At 42.2% G+C, this 27,249-nt stretch overlaps 1 protein-coding gene across 1 annotated transcript in view; it reads right to left on the reverse strand.

The window, feature by feature from the left end:
* Positions 1-27,249, reverse strand: part of LOC138284012 (uncharacterized) — a 367,741-nt gene that overhangs the window by 85,235 nt on the left and 255,257 nt on the right. The window contains exons 5-7 of the mRNA XM_069222348.1: positions 17,690-17,834; positions 16,053-16,483; positions 5,266-5,494 (exon numbers count right to left, since the gene is read on the reverse strand). Coding sequence (XP_069078449.1) covers positions 5,266-5,494; positions 16,053-16,483; positions 17,690-17,834 — 805 coding nt within the window. The remainder of the gene's footprint in view (positions 1-5,265; positions 5,495-16,052; positions 16,484-17,689; positions 17,835-27,249) is intronic.

Consider the following 27,249-nt stretch of genomic DNA (forward strand, 5'->3'; position numbering starts at 1 on the left):
TCGTTTGCCTGAGCACGTTGCTCTACCTCCCCTTACCTTCTCCCTCTTTCTCTTTAATCTCCCTCTTTCCGTGACCGAGGGGGTCCTTTTGAGTATTATTTCTACATTACCCCCTCCTCCATCCCCCTTCCACAACATATTTAAACAGTAACCCTCATTGTTCGCATCTCAGGCTTGCCCACACCCACTCCCTAGACCTATCTCACGGACCTTAACACATCCAATACACCGTAAACCACGACATATCGTGCATCCATGGGATCGACAACCCCACTCACAGTCCTGTCCTGGAATGTGCACAGTATGACCCACTATATTAAGCGACAAAAGATACGGTCTTATCTCCGCTCCAAACATGCCGACATCGCCCTACTACAGGAAACACATCTTTACCCGGCGGAATCAAAGAAGCTGCGCAGGGACCGGGTGGGAAAGGCATTATACAGCGGAACACCACCTACACTGGAAGGTACACACGGAACGGGAAGGAGATGTGGAGTGGCAATACTTCTTTGTCGCTCATTGCAATTCCGATTAATTAAGACATGGCATGACCCGGAGGGACGCTAAGTCCTCGCCAAGCTAGTGGTAGGATCCTCCACAATTTGTCTAGGCTCAATATACGCCCCCCCACCGGCTCCAATCGCTCCTTCTTCCTCCTTCTTCCTCTCTCTTAATCGCTTACGGACACAGATAGGCGCCTCACAATATATCCTTGGGGGGGACTGGAACATAGTCCAAGATGCTATCTTAGACCCGATCAAGCGGTCTTGATACGGGTAACAACGCAGATAGAGCCTTGTTAAAAGGCATCCTCTCAGACCATGGTTTAATAGACTGCTGGCGCCTCTCCCCCCCTCCAATAAGGAATATACCTTTGTCTCCTCAGTCCACGGGACTCAATCACAGCTAGACTATTTCCTACTTAACCACAGAATGATACAATCGATTAGGTCAGCAGAAATACTGGTGGCCGCACTATCGGATTATTGCCCAGTATTAATAACCCTTAAACTCAGGATGATCACGACTGGCCGCAAACCCTGACGCCTCTCTAACCCCAGATACCGATCCCCAAAAGGGAAGGAACAACTCAAGACTCATATTGCCACATACCTGAACGATAATAGGGGCTCAGTAACCTCACCGCAACTTCTCTGGGCCGCGGCGAAAGCAACTATTAGAGGGCAGCTAATGAGAGATGCAGCCATCTCCAACGCACATACAAGGGCTGAGCAGCGCACGCTAGAAGATAAAATAACCCAGGCCACAAAGAAATACACAAGACACCCTACCCCCCCAACATCCGTTACCTGGAACAGGCCAAAATGGAGCTTAATTCTCTTTATACCTCACAGGCAGAATATGCCTTAGGTTGAAGGGACGACACTACGAACACGGAGAGAAAACAGGCCACTTATTAGCTGCCCAACTACATCAACGAGAAACGGCGCTGGCAATACCGGCCCTGCGCACCCAAGATAACACGCTCATCATGCACCCCCAGGCGATCGCGGAGGAATTCGGTCGGTACTACCAGGCCCTATACACCTCAGAAACATCTGAAATTACTACCCGACTAGATGCCTTCCTACAAAGGACACAAATACACCGCCTCTCAGACGAGGGCAGAGCACTTTTAGAAGGAGGCATCAGTAAGGTAGAGATACAACAGGCAATAGCCAACCTATCATATCACAAAGCACCAGGCGAAGATGGGTTCATATCTGAATTCTATGAATGGACGGGAACCGACACAGTGGATGCCTTATACGAGGCATTCCAAGGGGCAGAGAAGGAGGGTTCCCTCCACCCTATATCTAATAAAGCCACCATCACAGTCTTGCCAAAACCCGGAAAAGACCCACTTTTCAGCGGAAGCTACCGTCCTATCTCCCTCTTGAATGGAGATATCAAAATACTGGCGGGAATACTGGCTACTCGTCTCAAAAAAGTTATCCCCTCTCTAATCTACCACACCCAAGTAGGTTTTGTGTCGGGCCGCTCCTCCAGGAATCATCTCTGCACACTCTTTCATGCTATCTGGGCAGCACGTGATACACGAGAGGAAGCCTTCCACTTCTTACCCCATCTCTCCTACTGCTACACGATACTGGAGAACTCTATAAGGTTTCACGAACACAAAGCAGACTGCTACACACCGCGCTAGCAACAGCCAAACTATGCATCCTTAGACATTGGTGCGCAGCGACCGCTCCCTCCCATGACGAATGGCTGGTAGCAATGTACCAAGCAGCCACACATGATTGACTTATTTATAGTTTACAGGACAGAACAGAGGTGTTTCTACAGACCTGGCCACCCTTCCTCTCGGGACCCCAGGACTAGATCCGCCTCAAAGAATTCTACACCACACCACACCACACAGCAGGAATATGCCATCCCAGATACCATGCCTTACGCAGCCACTCCCTCCCAAACTTATCACGCCTTTCTTCCAGAACTCAGGCGAGCTCCCCGGTAGGAAGCTACCACATAACCCACGGTAAACCCATTATCCACTGGCCTCTCGCTTTAACTCATATCTCCATCTCCATTCCGATCCTTATCGACATATTGTCATCGCCCATCTCGCCGTCCCATGCCCCTGCCCCCATGCCCCACAATGCTCTGTAACTTTGCTCTGTCTTTCTCATGCTGACACTGTCACTACGATAATTTTCTTCTTGAATATATATGATTCCCCCCCCTCTGTCACTACTGTTATTGTTATTGTGGTTATTCTATTATTGTTCTTTTTATTTATCTGCCGTCATGGATACTAACATAATTCATATATGTGTTATTTTTATTTATTTTTCTCCCTTTTTTCTCTTTCTTCCTCTCCAATCCCCTTCCTGATTTATATTTTTGCCCCCCCCACCCTTCTATTTCTATTCTTATTCTTATACCTCAACCTAACCATGACCCTTCCCTATATTTCTCAGTGAATTCATACTGTTCTCTCCCCACCCTTGACCATTTCCCATTTTTATTACGAAACATTGTGACTTATATTCCTCAACGACTAGCAGTATACCTTTGAGAGACTCAAGGAGAAGACTATTTGGTCATATGACAAGTATTGAGTCTGACTGCTACTATAATGGGACTATATAACGAGAACATCATGGAGTGAATGGGTTCTAGCCTTTTTTATTTTTACAAGATTGTTATAATGAAACGCTAAACGAGTGCCTGTTTGTATTTGTATTTTTATACGAGAACTATCACTGCTTCGGCAAATAATACTGATGAAGATAATTGATATTTAGAAATGTAAATACCTGCACGCACAGTTTTAAAAAACGGACATGTATATTAATACTGAACCACAGTATTTATACTTGTAAGTGTTGCTCACGCTAAGAGAAGATACGATTGGAAATAGGAATGGTATAGAATACTTTCTGTAAACTGTGTAATATGGTGAAATTAATTAAAAAATGCAACACAAAAAGAAAAAACAGGACAAAGATATTTGCAACACAAAATAAAATGCATTTCCTATGGAAACACAATCCTACTTCTAACTATGCAGTGATGACTGCCAGTGGAGATATATATATATATATATATATATATATATATATATATATATATATATATATAAATATATATATTTTTTATGTACACAATTTGTTTAAGCAGGACATAACTGTTGTAGAAAATATCCCTTGTGATTTACAGTTGATGTTTAAATGTTTTTTCAACAAATTTTCGAAGTAGTTCTTGTTTCAATACATTAAAAATCGCCAACAGACTACAGAGTGGTCAAAGGGAATGGGATAGACTAGGGCACACCTTCTCTCTCTCTCCTCTCAGTGAAGGGCATTCGAAACCCCATTGGACTTCAGTAATACCACCAGGGAATGTATTTCTAGTAACAAATTATTTTCAAACATCTGTGGCACACATCTTGTAAATTAATATATCAGTAACTCAGCTAAAAACAAGAATAGAAGTTATGTGCATGCTTCATCACAGTGAAAACACTGGTGCTGGGCTGTATTGTTTACATTTCAATAAAGCCATTGTAACCATTTCAAATAGCTTTTTCGGCTAGAAGCCATAAAAGAACAATAAAAGAAGATATAAATTAATAAAAAACAAATACAATCAAGCAACATACACAAAAAAAAATAAAACCTGATTAAATCAGATAGACCTTATAAATTTTTTATAAGAACAATACAATCAAAACATTTCATGACCTCAGTAAAATTGGTCACAACAAATGACCATATACACTTTTAGTCCAAACATTCTCAAGGTGCTAGTGCAGGAGGGAAAACAGAAATCTATAAAAGAACCCTATGCTCTAATAATGAGCAGATACAGACATAGGCCATACATCTCAAGGTGCTAGTGCGCAAGGGGTAGGTAGAGTGGCTAGAAATACCCTGTGCTGTTATGGTACTGGGTCCCACGTTGGGCTTAGACATTATATGCCTGTTCCTCTTCACTGAGAGGAGGTATCGGAAGACAGCAAAGACAGTGCTTTGACTTGTGTTGTATCTCAAAATACGAAGTGCCTCAACATGTTGTTTTACCCCTAAACTTCGGCAAACTGGGAGTATCCATTTCTTCCTTCCCTTCACATGGGCTGGGCAGAAAACAATGCATGCTCCACAGTTTCCTTACTGGCACCACACGAGAGGAAAACCCATTTGTCCTGCTCATGAGACCAACACCAGCCTGAGGTGAAGAAGAACAGAGAAATGGTGCCATAGTGGAACTGGAGATAGAGTTTCCTAGCTACTGCAGGTACAATCTCATCAAGGAATCGCTCTGACCTGAACTCATCCTTCACCAGAAGGAAAACGTCATGCAGAGGCCGAAAGAGGGTTGTGTTTGCATTAGGGCCATTATGTGCTGGTCATAGTTGGCTTTGAAGGTATTCTTACTAATGAACCCAAAAGTTATGAGGTCATTCCACAAAACCCCAAAACCCAACTTTCTTAGTGTGTCTCCACAGGATATTGCCAAAACATGGCAGACTCATAATTTCTTCCATCCCCTGGTGGTATGTTATAAGCTTGGGGGTAGCCCTGAGCCTACTACAGTAAAGGATTGGTCTCATCCCTATCCCTTCTGAGGCCAGCTGGATACCCATATCCAGTCTGAGTGGGAGCAATAGCATAAACAGAACATTAGGGGGAGATCACAGAGCTAAAGCGGCAAACTGCTGCACTTAGAGCTTAGGGCTATGAATGAAAAATAATCATATGAAACTATTTGCTGTTTGAAAACAATAAATAATACCTGCACAGGACCTTCCTGTGAGCAACTCAAGCAGCTCACAACAAAGATGCAGTCTTGGAGAACAAGATCGATGGGTGCCACTCCTCGAAGGTCCAGGTGGCCAACAACAGCGGAAAACTGATGCAGCATGCTGGGATGAAAGGTGGCATCAATGCGGGCACTGCATTTGTCACACTGCGCAGTGTAAGGATGCTTCCGCAGCATGGTTAGGTCAGCTGTGGTTTTACACCTTGGAAAGATAAAAAAGACATACATATAATTTATTTCACAAAATAAAACGCAGGTCTTCGGCTCAACAGCTCTCATGGTGAGAAACAAGTTTACAATCTTCACGATCTAATGCAAAAATCAATCCTGTCCTGTCCTCCCATTATCTGCCAGTGTGCTATGAAGCCATCCTCCTCAAATTAAGTCATATCTCAGTAAAAAATATTTCTTTAGCAAGAAAATCCTAAATTCAAACACAAGACCTAAATATGTTTATGTCATCTCTGATTTCTTAACAAAACAATGTATACTATCACTTAGTGAAGCCCTGACAAGTTTTGATATGGCATTAATTCTACCATTATAAAAGACATTGAGAACGGCCTTAATCTACCTTCAGCCACTTTGCTGTCTTTTTCTCCAACATACCAGCCTCTGATAAGTCACTGAGTTTTTCCTAAGTCTGATCTTTGTGGAAGAGGACCACGCTTCCTAATCAAGGACATATTTTAAAAGAGTGCCAAACGTCCAGCCTCTGCGTTTCGTTCTACTTACTTCACTGCATGTGGGATTACCCCTTCTCTAAAACATATAGATGTTAACATTAATAGGAAAACAAGTGCTTAATCTCAGAGTTTCAGTGTTTTATGTCCCACTACTCAAATCTTCATGCATCATCAATTTACCTTTGGGTAACCATTCTTGCTGCTAACATTCTTAGGACTTTCATGATACTATGTACAGTACTTCTGTTATAAGGGCTACCAATCCCTTATTAAATGCAATGTACAGAAAATAATACAAAAAGCAACATCTTTGGCCACTGAGGCACTGGCTTGAGGTGGATATGGTTGACCTCGGATAACAGCAGAAGCTCCATGAACCAGTGTTTCCTTGGGCCACCTGGGAGCTATCAGTATGATCCCACACCTGACCATCTTATCAAAAATGCATTTCCCCACTATCCTGGATGGTGATGCCAGCTTGCAAAGTACTGGCAATAGTTGTTCTGTGGTATCACAAACAAGTCCAGTGTTGGTTTGCCCCACCGAGAGAATACGTGGTCCAGAGTGGTCTGATCTAGCTCCCATTCATGACAGGTTGATGTCATTCTGCTGAGAGTGTTAGCCAAAGTGTTGCTGAACCCGGGGACATGCTCGGCTCTGAGAGTGATGCTGTGCTTCACTGTCCTATTCCGAATCCTCTGAGCTTCTGATGATAGGGGTACTGATCTGGTATCCCCCTGCTTGATTATGTAAAACATGCTTATTGTGGTGTCTGTGCACAAGAGGACAAAAGTGTTCTGTATTCTTGTGAAGAAAGGCTCAAAGACCGAAGTAAACTGCTTGAAGTTCCAGGTGGTTGATGTGAAGAGCTTTCTGACCTGCGGTCCACTTTCCATGGACTTGAAGTTCTTGCAAATGTCCTCCCCATCCTTTCAGGGATGCATCTGTGGTGATAATGTAATCAGAGAGCTGAGGAAGGAATGAGAGACCTTTGGCTAGATTGCCCGCCACTGTTCACCAAGGTACTGCCTATATCATTCAAGGTGTAACCTTGATTAAGTCGTCAAACTATCCTTTTTCCTACAGCCACTGTTTGTTGAGCTCTTCCTGCAATGGTCTCATTTTCAGCCGAGCGAAAGGCATGAGATCTATAGAAGATGACATCATTCCCAATTGCAATTTGTAAATGCATACTGAAATGCACTTTTTTGCTTGTATTTTTTGTGCTAGATGCTGTAGTCTCTGTTGTCTGTCCTGTGACAGCTGTGCTTTGTCTTGTAGGGTATCTAGAATAAGCCCCAGAAATAGGATTTGTGTTCCTGGAACTGTGGAGGATTTTAGGTGGTTGAGCGTCAGACCCAGATGCTTGAATAGTGCTAAGCAGGCTGCGGTGGTCTCCGTTGCCTGCGCTGCCGATGGCGCCTTGTTCAACCAGTTATCAAGATACAGGAATATTTGGTGTTTTGAGCTTCTCAACGTGGCAGCTACCGGGGCCAGGCACTTTGTGAATATACGTGGTGCCAATTTGGGGCCAAAAGGAAGAATTTTGAATTGGTAGTGAGTGTTGGCTACTGTGAACCAGAGGTATTTGCGGTGTTTGGTTTGGATAGGGATATGAAAGTATCTTGCAGATCCAGGTTGGTCATATAATCATTGCGGTTCAAGAGTTTGAGGACATCTGAAAGAGTGATCCTACAGAAAGATTGTTTCTTTAGGAATCTGTTCAGTTTCCGTAAATCTAATATAGCCCCCCGCTCTCCTGATTTCTTCTTGAGTAGGGAAAAACGGGAACAGAAACCCTTCCCCTCCTGTGATGCAGGAACTCTTTGTATTACTCCTTTCTCTAGCATGATGCGTGCTTCTTGACGCAGTAAGTGAAGATGAGGTGCGTGAGCACCTGATTGCACTGTTGTTGGCGGCTGATGGATGAATTCCAGAGGATGCCTGTGGGTAACAAGCTCTATAACCCACTTGTCTGAGGTTATGCTTCGCCAATGGTGATGGTGGTTAGAGATATTCGCACCAAGGTTTAATTTAGGAGAGGTGGGAGCCGACACTTGATACAGGTCACTTTGATCTGCTGGAGTCCTTTCTGTGAGAGACCTGCTTTCTGCAAGGATCTTGCTTATGATAAGCAGCCAGAGGTGGTTGCCTACATGTCTGCTGCTGGAAATAAGGTCTGTTTTCCTGGTAAGATTGATGGAACCTTTGACAACTACCTTGTATGAGGAGATGCCTCTTCCTCTAGCTCCTCTGAAGGGAGTTTTCCTGAACTGTAAGGTTTCTAATTACCAGGCTGTTTCCACGTCCACTTTTATTGCTTGTGGCGCTTCATCAATGTGTTTTCCAAAAAGTGCCTGTCCGTCAAAGGCCATGTCAAGTATCTTTGTCTGGACTTCTGGTCTAAATCATGTACTCTTTAACCAACCCTTCCTTCATAAGACGGCGGTCCCTGCTAGCTGTCAGAATCCAGTTGACGCTATATCCATAATTTTGGAGGCTGTTCTCTCTCCTTCTTGCAATAAATTCCTTGCTTCTGGTCTTTTTCCTTCCGGAATGAGATCTATAAAGTCCCAAATATTTGACCATATTTTCAGATCATAACGAGCAAGGATAGCTAGAGCTTTAGCTGCTCTTACAGTAACTGCAGACATTGTGGTGAATCTTTTCCCTATATTATCGAGGCATCGGACTTGCTTATTAGGGGGTATCGATATGGGTGTTAATGGATTCGTGCAGCAGTGTTGTGCTGCTTGAGTGATAACTGAATCTGCCTTCGGGTGACCCACCATACAGGCTGGTGCATCATTGGGGGCCTTATATTTCTTTTCTGTTCTTGGCAAAACAGGGGGCACTTTAGCCACATTTTGCATGCTCTTTTCTCCTTCTTGCCATATGAAGTCAACTATGGGTATCGATCTTACTGATTTTCTTTGAGGCTCCTTAAAGTCATACAGAAAGCAGTTCGTCTGTTTCACTGACATAGGGAGATGAAATAGGTCTGCAGCTCTTTCCATTATCGAATTAAATCCGCCAATATCTTCTGGCGGAGAATCTATTGGGTGGTAAGGTGGTGGCGATGGCGTAGGTAATAAGTATTCATCCCACTCATTGTGAGACTAGTATCCTGAATTTCTCCTTCCTCCTGATCATCACTAGATGAAGAAGGATCTTTTATCGGAGGGGCAGCGATGTTAGACCCTGGTGAGATTCTCTGTCTAATGACGGAGAAGATGTTTAGGAGTCGATTGCAGTTGAGGAGTTGGTGCAGATCCTTGATCTCACACTGTCTGGAGAGGTATATCAGCATATCTGGTTTGATAACCCTTTAAAATGTTTTTTTAGATCTTGTAGTAATGTTAAAGGAACTTGCACTACATCGTGAAGTTCTTGCGGTTGTTCACGTGATCTATATCTCTGAGGCAGGGAGGGCCTACGAGCATAAGTGGGCTCCTGATCGTAGGCACCATTATATTGATCATCATCCTTGTCCTCCACTGCAAAATATTGACATTTTACATTGAGTTGCAACGGACTATACCCTGTTCTGAATGTGCCATCGTCGTCAGAATCCTCCATGTCTAGCAGGTGACTAGGAGGATAATGAAAAACCTTGATGGAAGACGTACTCTGGTCTAGTTGTCTTTTTTGTTATTTTGAACACCGTTGATGGTGTTGTCGACGATGCCATCAAAGATGGTTTTAAAATTGTCAGTGGAGGCAACGTGGTCATTGAGACCCACGCCGAAGGGATATTCCCTCACTTTTTCCCACTCTTTTCTAGTTAGTTCTCTTCCCAGGTCTCTCTCCCATTCTCTATGGGTTGCTACTAATGGATCCCACAGGTAGTAGGTCTGTGCATTCCTCTCATTATATGTAGTGTGTGTGTATATCACGGGGTGTTGATCCGGTTCTGTGTCTGTGATGCCCCAGAACCGAAGCAGTTCCACCACCAGGAGTGCATGTGCTATAAACTGCCCTGCTGGGAGCCCATATTCTTCCCGTAGCAGCCGGTATGGCTGAAGTGTGCCCTCTCAGAACACAATTCCAATTTAAGTTGACTATAACAAGTTTCAGATCTGTGGTCCAATGAAATTAAAGAACTATCACAAGTGCACATTGGGCATATACATCAACTCCTCACTCAAGGGTTTCTTCAGGAACGACTTATGTTTGCAGTGGCCTCGTCTTTCACCTTTCACACATATTAATAAAACAGGTATGCCTTTGAATGAGCTTAAATGATGTAACATTGACAGAATTGTATAGGATAAAAGGATATGGGTACTAGAGAGACTTTCCATTTTATGATGGATTCAAGAAAATACTAATAGTTCGAATACATAACATATATATGTGTGTATATATATATATATATATATATATACACACACATATATATGTGTGTGTGAAATATTGTTTGGGGTCAAGGACAACAAGTTGTCATATTTTTTTGTTCTTGGCACAAGTAGGCCCAACCCCCCTGCAGCACAAACACAAACACTTTGGGTGCCAGTTTTCAGTATCACCTTATGATCAGGGAAGGGCATTGTCAGCAGTTAAGGTAATATCTGTACCATATGTTAATGCTGTTTGACCTTTTATTTATGGTTCCTTAATGCAAAGCCTTTATTATTAGGGTGAGCGCTCTAAGAAATGTTGCAATAAGCTTGGACTGCACTGCTGACAGTGGTCCCAGAACAAACATGGGTACACACATTTGCAAGCTTAACAATATGAGGCTAAGTATAATGCTCTCTGATTAGACTGAAATATTTGCTGAAGCTTAAAAGCAAGACTAATGAGTCTTTGCTTTCAAATTAAATGGTCACGAAAAATGCAACTTGGAAAAAAACGTTTTGCTAAACTACTGTGAATTTTTAGGTAGCTCTTTGTTAAGCATCATCTACTAAAATGTATTTATGCATGCTAGTATTTAAAAATATATTCATAATGGAAAATCAGTGCAACCAATTTCCACAAGATTATGGAAAACATGAAAATAAACTATCATTGGTAAAGCCAATATGTCTGAGATTGGTCTTCAGCTTTTTGGTTTTGTCAATGCATGCCTTGTTTTGACATTGCTTTTGTAAAACGTAAATGTTGTGGAAGCTGCCAGGCCCTTCCCATTTCAACAAGCACTGGCAAAAAGCAATATTATTTTCTGGTCTCAAAAAGCACACATTGCCAGAGTAGTCTCCTTGCAACTGCACCCGTCGCACCGCCGCAACACCGCCGGCTCCATTTGGAGCCGGCTCCCTTGTTGTGGCCGGCCCAGCGAGGATGTCATTATGGCCTCCGCGGGAGTGCGGCCGCATGGCGGATACAAGCCGCCTGCCAAAGTTGTAATGAGGGCCATAGTTCCCTCTATTACCATGTCAATACATGGTGAATTTTCATTTATAAAGAAGCATCTGTTCTAATCAATTAATACGCACTTATACAAACGCTTTTATTTATTTATTCATTTTGATTCTTATAGTGTATTTATGTGTTGTTTTCTCCCAGCATGGCTAAATGGCTATTGCGTTACTCCTTATAGAATTAAATTTAATAGAGTATGAATTCCCCTTGTTGTCATGGGTTCAATTTGCGGATTGTATCCTTTCTCTCCTATAGTCATTACATAAAGAGATTGTATCTTAACAAATATTGCACTGCAAAGTCCTTTAGTGCTAATTGTTTATTAGTACCAACTCAGACCTCACTGCCCCCTGTGGCGCAATCCATCTGTACTAATTTAGGTTATGTACTTCTCCTTTATTTGTGTAACCCATGAGACATACAATCCCCTCTACGCTGTATAAGCACGCTGCATTATGTGGTTTCTCTCCGTAATCCAGGCTTTTATAAAATTATGTGGATACCGTAATCAAATTAGCAATAAAACAGACCTAACCATAAGGATATGCAAAACTAACAAATATTAATCACTACTGCTGTGGCCTTATACTAAGTTAAGACTATTAATTTACTTTATAAGTGTACAAATAACTCTTCATCCTGGTTCAGTCCAAGAGGGGTCAATGAGTGAATGTCTAAAATATATCTAGATTCTAGCTGGTGCAACTATTTCTCTCTATCTCCCCCTCGTTCCTGTTTTGGTACTTGGTCAATTGCATAAAAGTCATTAGTTCCCATTTGCTACTATGTTTCTGTTCCATATGTCTTGCTGTAGCATAACTACTGTCCAAATTTGTCATTGCTTGGATATGTTCTAAAATCCGCTTTTTTGTCTCACATGTGGTGCTCCCTACATATTTCAGACCACAAGGACATTCAATGACATACACTGTAAAACGACTTTTGCACGTCAAGTGCTGTCGAATCAATCTCACACCGCCATTACCAGTCAAGTACTCTTTCATATTTTTCCCAATTTTGCAAGCTTTGCACTCACTGCATTTCCAAAACCCCAACTTCTGTAACCAATTCTGCTTTTTATAGCTAAAGTGACTTTGTGTGAGCTTGTCACTAAAGTTTGGTGCTCTCCTAAATGTCATTTATGGTTGTTGTCCCATGATCTCTCCAACAGTAGTATCCATTAATAATATGGACCAATGATTCTCCAAGATTTTACAAACTTCTGTGGCAATTTGAGAATATGTTGCTATGAACCGTATCTGTTTATCTGCATCCTGTTTAGGGGACGACCCTGTTTTTTTTAATTAGTTCAGTTCTCGAGACCGGATTCATGCGTTGTTTGGCCTGTATTAGGCAATTTTTTGGGGTATTATCTGGCTACGAATCTTTCCTCCAAAGGACTTAAGATGTTTCTCACATTCCAGAGGTTCCGAGCAAATTCTCTTTATTCGAAGGAATTCACCATAGGGAATATTCCACTTTATGTTGGAGGGGTGGAAGCTGTTTGCATGTAGTATTGAATTAGTTGCCGTTATTTTCCTGTTTAATGTTGTGTGGATTGATCCGTCTCTTATCTAAATTTCTGTATCTAAAAATGCCACTCTTGTGGCACTAGTCTCACATGTAAAGTTCAATTTTGTTATATTGGTATTTAATATCTAAAATATCCCTGGAATTCTAGCTCTGTTCCATCCCAGATGAGAAGTAAGTCATCAATAAACCTGAGCCAAGTTATTACTTTTTCCTGATATATCTCATTTTCTTCTGCCCCTGCAATACACTGTTCAAACCAGTCCATTGTTAAATTAGCAAAATTAGGAGAAAAAGAATAGTCCATGGCTGTGCCCTTCGTTTGTAACTACACTTGTTTGTTGAAGAGAAAAAAGTTATTAGTGAGACAGATATTAATCATTTCCAACAACATGTCATTATGTTGAAAAAAGTGATTATTTATTTGACTCAAGAAGAATTTGAATGCTTGGTTTCCTTTGAATAAAGATAATCTGCTCGGAACCTCTGGCATGTGAGAAACATCTTAAGGCCTCGGAGGAAAGATTCAAAGCCAGACAATACCCAATAAAGTGCCTAATTTAGGCCAAACAATGCATGAATCAGGTCTCGGGAACTGGACTAATTAAAAAAACAGGGTCTCCCCCTAAACAGGATGCAGATAAACAGCTATGGTTCATAACAACATATCCTCAAAGTGCCACAGAAGTTTGTAAAATCTTGGAGAATCATTGGTCCATATTATTAATGGATCCTACCATTGGAGAGATCATGGGACAACAACCAAAAATGACATTTAGGAGAGCACCGAACTTAAGTGACAAGCTGACACAAAGTCACTTTAGCTATAAAAAGCAGAACTGGTTACAGAAGTTAGGGTTTTGGAAATGCAGTGACTGCAAAGCTTGCAAAATTGGGAAAAATATGAAAGAGTACTTGACTGGTAATGGTGGTGTGAGATTGATTCGATAGCACTTGATGTGCAAAAGTCGTTTTACAGTGTATGTCACTGAATGTCCTTGTGGTCTGAAATATGTAGGGAGCAGCACATGTGAGACAAAAAAGTGGATTTTAGAACATATCCGAGCAACGATAAATTTGGACAGAATTTATGCTACAGCAAGACATGTGGAACAGAAACATAGTGGCAAATGGGAACGAATTACTTTTTATGCAATTGACCAAGTACCGAAACAGAAACGAGGGGGAGACAGAGAGAAATAGTTGCGCCAGCTAGAATCTAGATATATTTTAGACATTCGCTCATTGACCCCTCTTGGACTGAACCAGGATGAAGAGTTATTTGTACACTTATAAAGTAAATAAATAGTCTTAAACTTAGTATAAGGCCACAACATTAGTGATGAATATTTGTTAGTTTTGCATATCCTCATGATTAGGTCTGTTTTATTGATAATTTGATTACGGTATCCACACAATTTTATAAAAGCCTGCATTACGGGGAGAAACCACATAATGCAGCGTGCTTATGCAGCGTGGAGGGGATTGTATGTCTCATGGGTTACATAAATAAAGAAGAAGTATATAACCTAAATTAGTACAGATGAATGTGCCACGGGGGCAGTGAGATCTGAGTTGGCACTAATAACCAATTAGCACTAAAGGACTTTGCAGTCCAATATTTGTTAAGATACAATCTCTTTATGTAATCACGATAGGAGAGAAAGCATACAATCCGCAAATTGAACCCATGATAACAAGGGGAATTCATACTCTATTAAATTTAATTTTATAAAGAGTAACGCAATAGCCACTTAGCCATGCTAGGAGAAAACAACACATAAATAAACTATAAGAATCAAAATTAATGAATAAATAAAAGCGTTTGTATAAGTGCGTAGTATTGAGCCTAATTGGTGACTACAGTACCCAGAATTCACTTGAAATGTAAAAAAGTGTAAGTAGTGCAATACAGTTTAAATTAATTGAATAGAACAGATGCTTCTTTATAGATGAAAGTTCAACATGTATTGACATGGTAATAGAGGGAACTATGTTTTTTTCAGGTTTTGCTATGTGGTTTCTCTCGCGTATTTAAACATCGAAATGGGCTTGACAGGAAGTACCTGTGAACAAGGTCGGATAGACCAAAACGCGTCAGGTGTGATTTACAACTGTGGATTGATTTGAGCTCTGCATTAAAAGCAAGAAGACGTACAACTTCTGAGTGCGGTTTATCTTTTTGCAAATCAAAAGGAATAGGATGATATACATATATCTATATATATTTATATATATGCAGATGCTTCACTCACAGTCAAGTTTGTGTCACACTGTAGGCGAAAGGGACACATAGTACTGAGACAAATCCTTATTTCTCAGATACAAACGTAAATTTCATAACGTATAAGGTGCACTGGAATAATGTACTTAGATGTAAGCAAGTTTCCTAGACATCGTATCCCAGATGCTGGTTTGCTGGACTACTTTTGCTTAAACAGTGGAGAGCAGCAATAAAAAAAAGGATGCTTAAACGTTCTTAGCATTAGCACATTAAACATTTTCTTCCTTTGTAGTGACATAGGGAAACGGCTAAAAATGTAATAAAACTGTGTCTTTCCTATTTTATTTCCAAATGGACTCATTCCTAATTTGTGTTCGATGCAAAGCTGAAGAGGCCAACTTTATACACTTAATATGAGGTGTACTGCCATTCAGAGTTTCTGGGACAGAGTAGCATGGAACGTTAACACCACAGGTAGCATTATTGAATATTCTGAAAGACCTCGATAATGGTAGATATCTGTGACTGTCTGTGGGTTTGGACTTAAAAGCAAAACATGACATTACAGATATGTGGAGAGTAGAGGCGATGCCAGGCTTGTGAAGGAGAAAGGCTGGGCTGTTAATTGCAGAATCCTGAAAAGATCAATGTATGTCTTGCACAGGTGCATATAACAAAGATCAAAACATTTGGAGGCTGGCGCAGGAGATTAAGACTAGAATCGTTTTCAGCCTACAATGCTTGAGGAACATGGAATGATTTGGACGTTAATGGCAACAACCCAGTTCATATTTTGTTAGTGATGTATACAAATGTAAAACAACCATCAATAAAACAATTTTCGAAGATGCTGCCTCTGTTTTTATTAAAACGTTAATTCAATAGTCTTATTTAAACAAAATTGTCTCAACCGTTAATCTCTGTCCTACTATTATTGGTAACTGCATCATTACCTGTTGCACTGAAGTGAAACTGTGAGCTGCTGAGCCACAAGTGTGCCAACTCCTTCTCCCAAGTGTAAATCAAGTAAGCGGATCTCGGTCCCCTTCCTCGGACCAGGGCCTCCATCTTCCTCCACACGACGAACACTGGGGCCTGCAATATTGCTTGTAGATTGGGGTTCATCTTCATCACAGCTCACCCAGCTATCGGAGTCATCAATGTCTTCATCATCATCATCCTCTGCTCCACTGGTGGTTTCCAAACCTATTTTCCCCTCAGCTTTATTAATGGCACAAGCATCTGCGCTCTGGTGTTCATGGCCAGTCTTGGTCTCCGTGCCAGGGACTGTAGCTTGAGTGGAGCCTGCAGAGGCTGACACCTGAAGCTGCTGGTAGGGAACAAATTCAATTCCAGCCTTTTCTGCATCAATGTCCCTTTTCAACTGCATGTACAAAGAACAAACAATAACTGTTGTCATTAAAGGCGCAGGAAACATGATACAGTCCACATTTGCATTAGGAGTCAAATTTATCACCACTTTTGTGTTATATGTGCACCAACACTAACTATGTCTGTCCAGAAACCTTTTCTAAAGTGATTCTACATTCCTCCAATGCACGAGCTAAGAACTCGGAAATACAGATGGCTGATTTCATAAAGGTTCACTACAATCGGATGTTACCTTTGTTTCCTTACATATACATTATGTTTTACTTAAATATCCAACACAAAATAAGTACAGATGATACATTACTAATGCATCAACAGATTGCATTTGTCTATTGCAGGTGATATACTGGGAAACGCCCCAAGCAGGAACCATGCCAGAGGACTAAATCTCCCACGAGGCAAGCTCAGAGGTCAAACTACCTTCTCATAACAGACAACTTCAGAAACGTTGTGGTGTTCGCTAAATCGAAACAAAGCCCAGAGGAAGATTTGTTTCATTTACAACAAACGTCAAAACATGTAGAAAGGTGGCTTTGGAAAGTAATTTGCATCAGACCTTAGGTGCACTTGCACAGTCTTACTTAGCCTGTGTGATGATGTTACTTATGTAATACGTATAGCAGATGATCCTAACACATTATTACTCGTTTTATAAATAGCATAAATTACAACTTGTGTTCATGTTTTTGTAAAGAGGTCATGTGTACAGACAAAATAGGTTTCTTGACACTCCACCAACACCATAGATAAACAGACTGGAAGGAAAGGGTGAAGTCTTAAGACATTAGGCAGAAAATAAACTTTACTCCTAAGTAGAGGCCTACAAGGGGAAGGCACGACCGCGTTTGCTTTGGCTCGTGGAATGGACAACTGTTTCTACTCTACGGAAGGCAGACTGCATAAATATAATGTGAGAAAAACATGACGTTATGTAACTAAAATGGGTAGTTTACATCTCGATGTCACTGTGATAGTTTTGTTTAACATCTAGAACACGCTATGCCTCTAAAAACACCTGTTCATTCGCACATAATTATATTTGCAATCTAGTAAACGGGTCCGATTAACAAATGTTTTTCTTTAAAGTGTAGTTTACTACACATTTCTAGAAGCTAACACCTACTCGTGGGGAAAAAAAACTTTGTGAATCTGGTTCGACATGAATAATGTAATAATACGATGCTTTCATGTATCTCACCAGTCGGGCACCTTCCGTGAAAAGCCGCTCCATATTACGATCCAGCCAGCGCAGATAAGGTCGGAAAAGCAGTTCCACCTTCCCTATCAGTTGATTGGTGGCAAACTTTGCCTGTAACCACTCCAGAGATGCTTGGTAGATATGCCTGCATTGGAATAGAAAAACACCATACAACTCAACATGAAAGTAGCAATGATCGGTCAAAAAATACGGTCCAACCAGGCAGTGATGTTAACTTGTAGCAAGGCACTGAGCAACGGCAAGTCAGCCATAAAAGTACATTCAGGCAGGAGTATTCCGAGCAGCTGAAAATAGTAACCAGAACAGATGAAAAAGCTTTACTTTAACAAGTACATGTTTCAAAGAATCGGTGGCAGAGGAGGAAAACCTAAAAGAATACCAACGTTTATATTGCAATTCAAGGTTTTAGGATGGCTGCCATCAATCTACGACTGTTCATGTATTCTTGTCGTAACATCAATCTATTTCAATGACACAAATGCAGCAACACGTTCTGAGACCTGGCATGAGGGATTGTGGCTGACGTGACAAGGTGATACACCAACCAGTCCATAACTCAACAACCAAAACATACATGTTCAGGACATTCTTAAATGCGGGTTTTAAGCAAACAGGAGGAGCGATCCTTGGACACACAATACTTCCGCGAGCCTGCTCTGCGGCTCGTCCTGTCTACCTTCAGGAAGACCTGGCAAGGGGGTAGGGGTGCTCCCATAGTATGGAAGTATATGGGCAAAAACAAAGAGATACATCTAAAAGGTTTCAGTCCTAAACGCTATTCAAATATTTAATTAATATTAAGAATAAAAAATAAACCTGGAGAGATGCAGAAATGGCGAACACTCAAAGACCAGCATGTTAGTTATGTCACCAGGGAATTAGTATGTGGAAGGCAAGATGATTTAGGGAGCACGTGGATAAAGTTACGTATTTTAGTATAAAACTGCCAAATTGTCATGCTAGAAATATGTTTATGCACCTTAGAGAAATAAACTTTAATTTTCAACCTATTCAATGATTGGTCAGACATGAGGTATATCTCAAAACACTAGCACATGCAGCCAAACAGGAAGGAGATAGTTTGGCACAAGTTATGTTGACTGGTGAGGGCAGTTCCTAATAATAAAACAACCAATGGAAGTAATGATAAGTATGGTAGATACATTTAAGCAGGTTTAGCTCCCCTTCCAGACATTCATGAAATGCGACAGGAAGGTGGGTCCTGACCCTGGAGGTACCCCTGAGCTAGCGCATAGAGCAGGTCTCAATGTAATGAGCACTGATTAGGAGGACTTACATGTGGACGGATTCGAGTCCTGATCTCAATAAATCTCTACTGTACCAGTTTATTACCAATATATATTCTCCAGCGTACATGTGGATAACTCATCAAAGTTGATTCTCTTTTTGTACTATTTTTTGTTCTAAAATTTAAAAAAATGGTTAAAAAGATGTGTATGGTAAAAGATATAATATTTATATGCACAAGATAGCTGCTGCTTTACAAGATTTTAGAACAATTACATTGCAAATAGCTTCAGTCATCAGAGTATTGGATGATGGAGAAAAGAGAAATGTGTTTAATTTCTGTAACAATATTTCAGGTTGATATATGATCTTGTTACAGATTAATATGTGTATATGCCAAACTTGGGTCTGGAAACTGTTCGTCTTCAAAAGCATGAGGTCTCAGCTGTACCTCTCCTCACCCTGATGTGACAGCATAGAGGGTGTACAAAGTGCCAACCACCATGCTGTAATCAGTTCCTGATACTTTTTCAACACCTCATTGAGGCACATGGACAAGAACCGAGACATCATCAACTACAGAAACAAATACAGCACATAATATACTTTGCTACATTATTAATCAGAGAACAAATTCACCAGGAAGGAGAGAGGGCAGTGAGGAATCCGAGGGAAGTTAATGTAGCCACCAGAAAATTGTTACCAAAAGTAAATAATTTTGTTCTGATGGCTACACTTTTCTGCAGATTCCTCACCTAATGAATGCGTCTCAAAGTGATACCCTCTGGAAAGCAGGGCTGAGTAGGGCCAGTTAGTAAAGGAAGTTATACATCACAGCCCTGGCAAAGTACCAATCACTGTGTGCTTGGGCTGTGAGGCAGTAATGTTAGGAAAAGCAGGCAAAGATGACCAAGTGGCTGTCCAACAGTTCTCAACAACTGGGACACCTCAGTTGTGATCTGTGTGAAGCAGCCATGGCCCTACTAGGCTGGGCACAAATTGTAGCATGTGGGTGTTTCTTGGCCCTGGTGTAAGAGAGCTTAATACAAAGTGTGAGGAAAGTGGAATATTATTTGACATAGTTGTAAGACCTTACCCTGTAATATACTCACAATATAGACTTGGATCCGGTAAGGCTTGCTTGTAAAACCTTTAGTTCAACTCTGGATAGCTGGGGCTTTCAGAAGTCAAGCGTAGCCAAAGGAACAAGTGTGAAGCATTTAAAAAATACCAAAACAACGAAATAAAGTCATCGAACATGCAAGAAATACAACATCAATTTATAACAATAGACCTATATCTATGAATATTTAAGACACCTACATGAACAACTTCCACTGGAGGGTTCCGGAGATACAGATATTGAAGTAAAACGCAAACTACTGATTTTCACTCAAACAGCGAACACGCATTGTCAACTAGTGCTGTGAGCAGAAACCTTGTAAAACTAGTTGCGTTTGGCAACTCTGGCCAATTTGGGCTGCGAACCGTGGCAGGCAGGCAGGTCAAGGAGATCAATAAGGATTTGTAGGACAATTACCTTGCTACCAAAGCAGTCTCAAGTCCAGTTCCAGGCTCTATGGGCGAACTGCCATAGACTTCAATGGAGTGGTCCTGATGCAAGGGATACAGGATACGGAAGATGCTGTAAGGTTCTCAGGATGGTGTGTGGTTGAAAAGCAGTTTCCTGAGGCTACTCCTTGATCCACGGTCTTGGTGGTGCGACTTTGGCCACAGGGGTCGATGTCCCTCAAAGTCCTCTTGGGTCCAACAAAAGTCTAGTTGCCAACCGACTACTGGTCTCAGGTCACATCCAAACCAACGGTCCCCTTTGGTGAAGGCTACTGTCCGTCTTGGGTGGCCAAACTACACTCGGACGATTCTCCCAGGTCCAGCGGACCCAGCTGCTACTTTTGAGCATTAGGACTTGGTCCCCCTGGCTGCACAATGGTGGTCAGTGTCAATCAGGCAATGGTGACTACGTATCAGCCAAGACAGGCATCCTCAGCTTTTGTGGCCCTGGTGTTGTAAAAGGAAGTCAGCTAACTGACTTTTCCTCAAGTCAGACACCACAGGTGCACTCCAACAGTTAGTGTAGCCTCTCTTGCCTGGTCCAGGAAACAGCAGGGCAATTCTTCTTCGCTCCTGTCTCCAGTTCAGTTGTGATCCGAGGTCTAAGTGCCGGAGGTGCCACATTTATGCCCGAAGGGGCCCTCAGTGAATGTGGTGGCTACTAGCCAATGGGCTACTAGGATCTTTTCCACCTGATGACAACTTCCTGCACTGTGTGACATCTAGCTATCCCAGAGTGCCCACTGCCAAGACGGCTAAACCCTTCTCTCGGTGTGGGGAGTTTGGTAGCCTACTTAGAGGTGTGGCTACCTGAGGGCTACACGCCCACAGAAAAATTGGTTTGGCAACTGGTCTCCCATCTCTGTACCCGATGCCAACTGGTCTACCAGCCTCTCTCATGCTTGTCCACCATTGGCCCTTCAAAGGCAGCTTCCACTTTGAAGTTCATCTTTTGGGCTCACACCCTGTGTGTGTTTCTGCCATGCAGAGGTAACACCTCTTCTGCCAGCTGGCCACCATTGTTCCCACTCCTGGGAGTCGTTCACACTTCTTCCAGTGGGCAGGAGGCTGTCTTGCAGCCAGCATCTGAAAATGGACAGTGGAAAACCTGGGCAACAGAGTGGCAACATTCTAAACGTTGTAATTAGGTAAAAGTTACATTAAGTTCAGCTTGGGCAACAAGTCAGGTTTAACGAAATAATTATTTTGATACCTTGAAGTACCAACTTTACTTGTACCCTTTCAGAAGTTAGCACTGCTGAGTTGTCAGCATGTAACCATGTACTCACCAATGGGGCCACTAGCCTTTCTGGAGTAAAAATGACATTTAAGGGTTTAACTGTTAGAACGTACAAAAATACATGTCCTACTTTTGAATATACAGCTTCCTGCCTTCAGACTCAACAGGACTACTGTAGAAGCAACTTGTATATAATAAAAAGGGAGATTTGGAGCTTTGCCATTAGCTTAAATGGCATAGTCGAGCGAGCAGTTTAAACCTGTTCCGCCAGGCTGCAGTGGCAGGCTCGGAGTCATGGTCTCCTGGTGTCAAATCCAGAATGGCACAATTAGTGATGCAGCCCTGGTGGGGTACTCTAACTCACAGGCCCTGGGTAACATGGTACAATATATTAAGGACTTAGAAGTAAGTAACAATATACAAATTGGGTTTTAGCCAATCAAACATATACTTTTAAGGTCAGAACACTGGTACTGAGGTCTGGTTAGCAGGCCTCAGTGGCATCTCAAATTCCAAACACCAGTGGCATTAGTCCAAAACGTTGGAGATGAATATGCAAAAAGTGGTATTTCTTTATACAAAGGGTAACCCAATGTGAAGTGGTGCATTTGGTCACTACCTTAATACTGTCTGCCACAGCCTATATGTAGCTGATCATCCATTCTGCCCTGTCAAGGGCAGCTGATGTAATAAATTATTGCACACTAGGGGCCCAGTCGTTGCAGCCACTCCTTCTCCTCAGTTGAGTGAGGAGGAGGGTAGAAAAACGGAAGAGTAATAAACTGGCCCATGTGTTAAGCAGACATCACTTCTGTACTAAAGGTGAGCAGGTACAAAGAACCAACTATATACCACACTTTAAACAATGTTAAACAACCTATTCTTAGGGTACAGAGCCTGGGCTGGTCTCTGTGGTGCCGAAACAGGAAGGGAAGTGAGCCTGGATGGGCTATGGCCCAGAACACATGTCAGCTGTAGGTCTGAAAAAAGGCCCATGGGCCTCAGGGCACATAAGCGCTGCCAGCACAGAGCGAAAGCAACTAGGTCACTGGTTCCCAACCTGTGATCCTGGGGCCCCTGGGGGTCCACAAAGCCCCCCTATATTAATAAAGTAGCTAAATGTACAATTCAAAATTTTAAAACATACTGTAAATGTCAAGGAATTTGAAATTCGAGGCTAGAAATTAAATTATGATCTTCAGATTGATTCGTCAGAGCAGTGCAGGTGCATCATAGTATGGACGATGTATGGTTTCATTTAAATTTAGAAAAGCTCCAACCTTCCTATTAAAATTGTTTTTAAAAACGTAATTATATTTGTTTGTAAGTTAAATAAAATATTTGTTTATGTGTTTGAAGAAAAGCTTGTTTCTGTATTTTATTGTGCATTGTTTGCGGTTCAAATCATCCGCCATGCTTGGGTCCGCGTCCTCTGCTTCCAGTAATGACTTCGGGGGAGTCCCAGGATTCCAATAATGATTCAGTGGGGGTCCCCAGGTTCCAGTAATGATAAAGTGGGGGTCCACAGAAGTCAAAAGGTTGGGAACCACTGATTCACCCCAACAACCGGGTTGACCCAAGGTAGACTGACGGGCTATAAAAGACCTGCAAAGTATGGGCCTGAGGGGTTACATTTTACATACACCCCCTTCAACGGCCCTGCAGGTCACCGCACAAGAGGATCTCTCAGACAGGACAGAAAACACAGCAGACCCGTTTGCACAGGCATCAAGGCTTCCAGGGCGTTGGGGCTAGTAATTGTGGCCAAAGCTCAGCGATGCGCTGGGCAGCTCCTCCGCTGTAAATGAATGAAGTGTGCAACACTCGCATAGCCTGAGGAGTGTCTCGCTGAACTGCAAGCACCCTGTAGTGGCCAGCAGTCACCACTGCTGCCATGAGGCCCCACTACTTGAAATACCCACCACGTGAAGAGCATCGGAGAGCGCCCCCGTGGTCATCTAGAAAACAAATCTCATAAAACAAACAATAACCTGCAGTATTGGCGCAAAAGAATGTTGTCAAATACCACAAATTACTCCTAAAATAAGCAGAGATTCGAGACACTTAACGTATGGCTGCTGGAGCAGTGAAGAAAGAGGGGGGCATGAACAGTGTCAAAAGACTATATTATGAGGACTGTTCATGGAAGGCTGTTCTGTTGTTCTGCTTTCCCCTAAGGTCAGTGAGAAAGGTAGTTTATTCTTAAGTAAGGCTGCAGTTGAATAAAGTGAAGAAAGAAGAGCATATTCCGAGCCTCCAGTCATGGGAGACATAGAATTGCCATTCGGGGCCCAGAGAAGCAAAAACTTTTTTCAAGGGAGGTGTATACGTATCCCACTATGAATCAATAAAAAGAGAGGGAGAAAGAGCCGTGGCATGGCTCTATTATTACCCAATCTCATTTAAGAAGAAAAGTACAGTGGGGTCAAGAGTACGGAATAACACTACACAACATAAAAAAAGTCATTTGGAGAGAGCAGCTTAAAGACGAACACAGTTCTTGACATTGCTACCGTCCGTTTTCTTTAAGGAGGCGATGATCTCGGGCGTTCTCATTTAACCTATTAAGGAAACCTAAGCCTCAGTTCTAGGAAGGGGAATATCTGAAATACAAGTCACAAATATCACACTAGCCCCTCCCCTTTCCCCAATGAGGAGCGAAGCTCACCACCACAAACGAATCTTTAATACCTCAGGTGATTTTACAATAAACATTATTTCCAAACTGCACCCAGATACTGATACACGCTCATAATAAATTGGGTACTGCATTAAACAATCTATATTCCAAGACTCTAAATGCAAAATCGGAAGATGCTATAAGCTTAAAATGCTTCTGCATAATATTACCAAAAAAGAATAGAAAATCTTAATGGCTTGCAAATTAGAGATAACTAACAGCTACAGAAGTAACTTTTCTTAGCGCCGGATGAGTAAATTAGACAAAGTGAGAGGGGAAGAAAGAGCCTCTCAGCTGCCCTTTTGTGAGCCACGAGTAAGGAAGGCATTAACCTACAGGTCATGGTGTTACAAGTTTTGGTGTCTATGTCAGTTTAGGAGTACTTTTTGGGCAGCACGACACCAATGGAATTGATTATGGGACCACCCCAAGTGTTGTTTTGCTTACAGATCAGAAGAGCTGGCTCCTAAGCCTTGGGGTAGAAGGACATGAAAGTGTCTATGATGAAAGCTTCTCCTTCTTTGAAGAAAGTTCAGTGGGATACAGCTTGTTATCTTCCCTGAAACAAATCAATAAATACAATGTAATTGCGCATGGAGGGGAAAGAGGACACTTATTGTGAGAAGGAGTAGCAAAAGGATCCTTCTTGAAGAGAGATGAGGGGTTTCCTAGCTCTCTTTGCCTTTACAACTGTACTCATTGTTTCGATTCTGGACAGCTCTAAAGCTTTAGAACCCTTTCATTTAGATAGCTATATCTGACATTTTCAGTGACTTACAGAACATATTACGAACAAAGCAGTTTTAACAAATTTGGCAGCAACATGATAAAAACTAGAGAAACACATTCACCCAGAGCTCAAAGTTAAGAAAAAATAAGTTAACCTGTGAAAGAAAATATTCGGTCACAAGTACAGCTTTTACCTTGGTAACGTACAACACTCGAAGAAGGTAGAACAATAAGTATGAATAAGAAAAACGTCACAATAATTAAAAAGCTCATAAATCTAAGTGAAATGAGACTTCAAAAATAGTGCCCCTGGTCCCTGTGATAGTGAAAAAGTAAAGGATTACACCATACAAGGGACAGTTCAACCCTCTTAGACCAGGCATCCTTGGTGTGGTTTTCCCTAACTTTTTGCCTTCTGACCTCCTCTTTTTCTGACCTATTTCTGTGGACTTTTATGGATCTGTTTACTTTACCACTGCCGACCAGTGCGAAAGCGCAGGTGGTTTATCCTCTAAAACATGATAACAATGGCTTTTCGACAACTGGCATATTCACGTGCTTGTAAGCCCCTAGTAAAGTGCACTATATGTGCCCAGGGCCTGTAAATCAAATGCTACTAGTAGGCCTGCAGCACTGATTGTGCCACCAACTAGAGTAGCCTTTCAAATATGTCTCAGGTCTACCACTGCAGGGCCTGTGTGTGCAGTTTTAAACTGCAATTTACATGTACGCCACAACTAAGGTAGGTCCCAGTTAGCCTTAAGGGCGAGTACAGTGTATAACAAAAGTTTGACTTTTTAAGTTTAACAAGTCTAGGTAGTGAAAGACTGCTAAATTTGATTTTCACTACTGCAAGGCCTATCTCTCCCATAGAATAGTATTGGGGATGCCGTAAAACATCTTGTAGGTATAACTTCCAAAGAGATAGAAATATGGGCTCTATCAACTGTCCTTGCTTCCCCCAAGAGTCTCCAAGGGCTTGTTGGCTTTCCCCCAGTTCTCCAGAGTTCCCCAGGACATCAAAGACCTCTTTCTAGGACTGAGCAGAGTGAGCTGGACTGTGCTTTGAAAGATTGGATGTGGTGCTGTTCTGGCTTGACACTGAACCTTGAAAACATCTTGCCCAGAAAAACTCAGAGCACAGCCTCATTGTCCTGTCGACACCGTGCCTGCCCTTGAGTGCTGTGTCCCTCTCAGCCATCGGACTGTGTCGCAGGCTGTGCTTCAATCACTAAGACTCTGAGCGTGGACTCTACCAGTTCACACCGGCTGTGCCGAAGCACAAAACCTCCCTTCAGGGTAGACTGTGTCTCCTACATTGGATATTGGTCCACGCCTGACCTGCCTTGAGCCCTTCCGTACACGGCCCACGCTTTCCTCACCTAAATTCTAAACGCAGCCACTGGGCTCACCTGATCAATGCAGCCGGTCTGCTGTACAATGACTCCTTCTAGGCCGGACTGTGTCCTTAGCGTCGGGCAACCCGCCGGCGTCCGCACGCACATCTATGGCGAGTCAGAGGCTCCTGGCTTTCAGGAAACTTCTACAACCACTGTACCAGCTCCGTAATCTGAAGAGGCGAGGCACTCCCAACTTACCTCCACAGGTACTGGAAGAGCTGCACCACCTATGGGCTGTATCGGCAAACACTTTGCGCCCAGGTCGTATTTCCCCTATAAGGAGCGCTGCATATACTTTCTGAGGCCGCATACAAACCCTCAGTACACCCTTTTGCGCTTGCCTCAGCACCATAAAGACAAGTAAGCAATCCTTTGATGAACCCACAATTTAATTCACTCTCAGTGGTAAAAGTCCTGATTAATTTATTGGATTTTTGTCATTTTGGTTTTATCCAGATTAAAAAATACCTATTTTTCTAAACTGGTGTTGAGTCTATTTGTGGTGTCTTTCACTGTATTACTCGAACGTAATTAAGTGTTGCACAAATACTCTACACATTGCCTTCTAAGTTAAGCCTGCCTGCTCTGAGCCACGTTACTAAGGGGTGAGTACAGGTTAATTTAGGTTGTGTATCTGACTAACCCTAACTAGGACTTTGGTCCCTCCTCG

Source organism: Pleurodeles waltl, chromosome 3_1 (genome assembly GCF_031143425.1).
Source record: "Pleurodeles waltl isolate 20211129_DDA chromosome 3_1, aPleWal1.hap1.20221129, whole genome shotgun sequence".
NCBI classification, from domain to species: Eukaryota; Metazoa; Chordata; class Amphibia; order Caudata; family Salamandridae; genus Pleurodeles; species Pleurodeles waltl.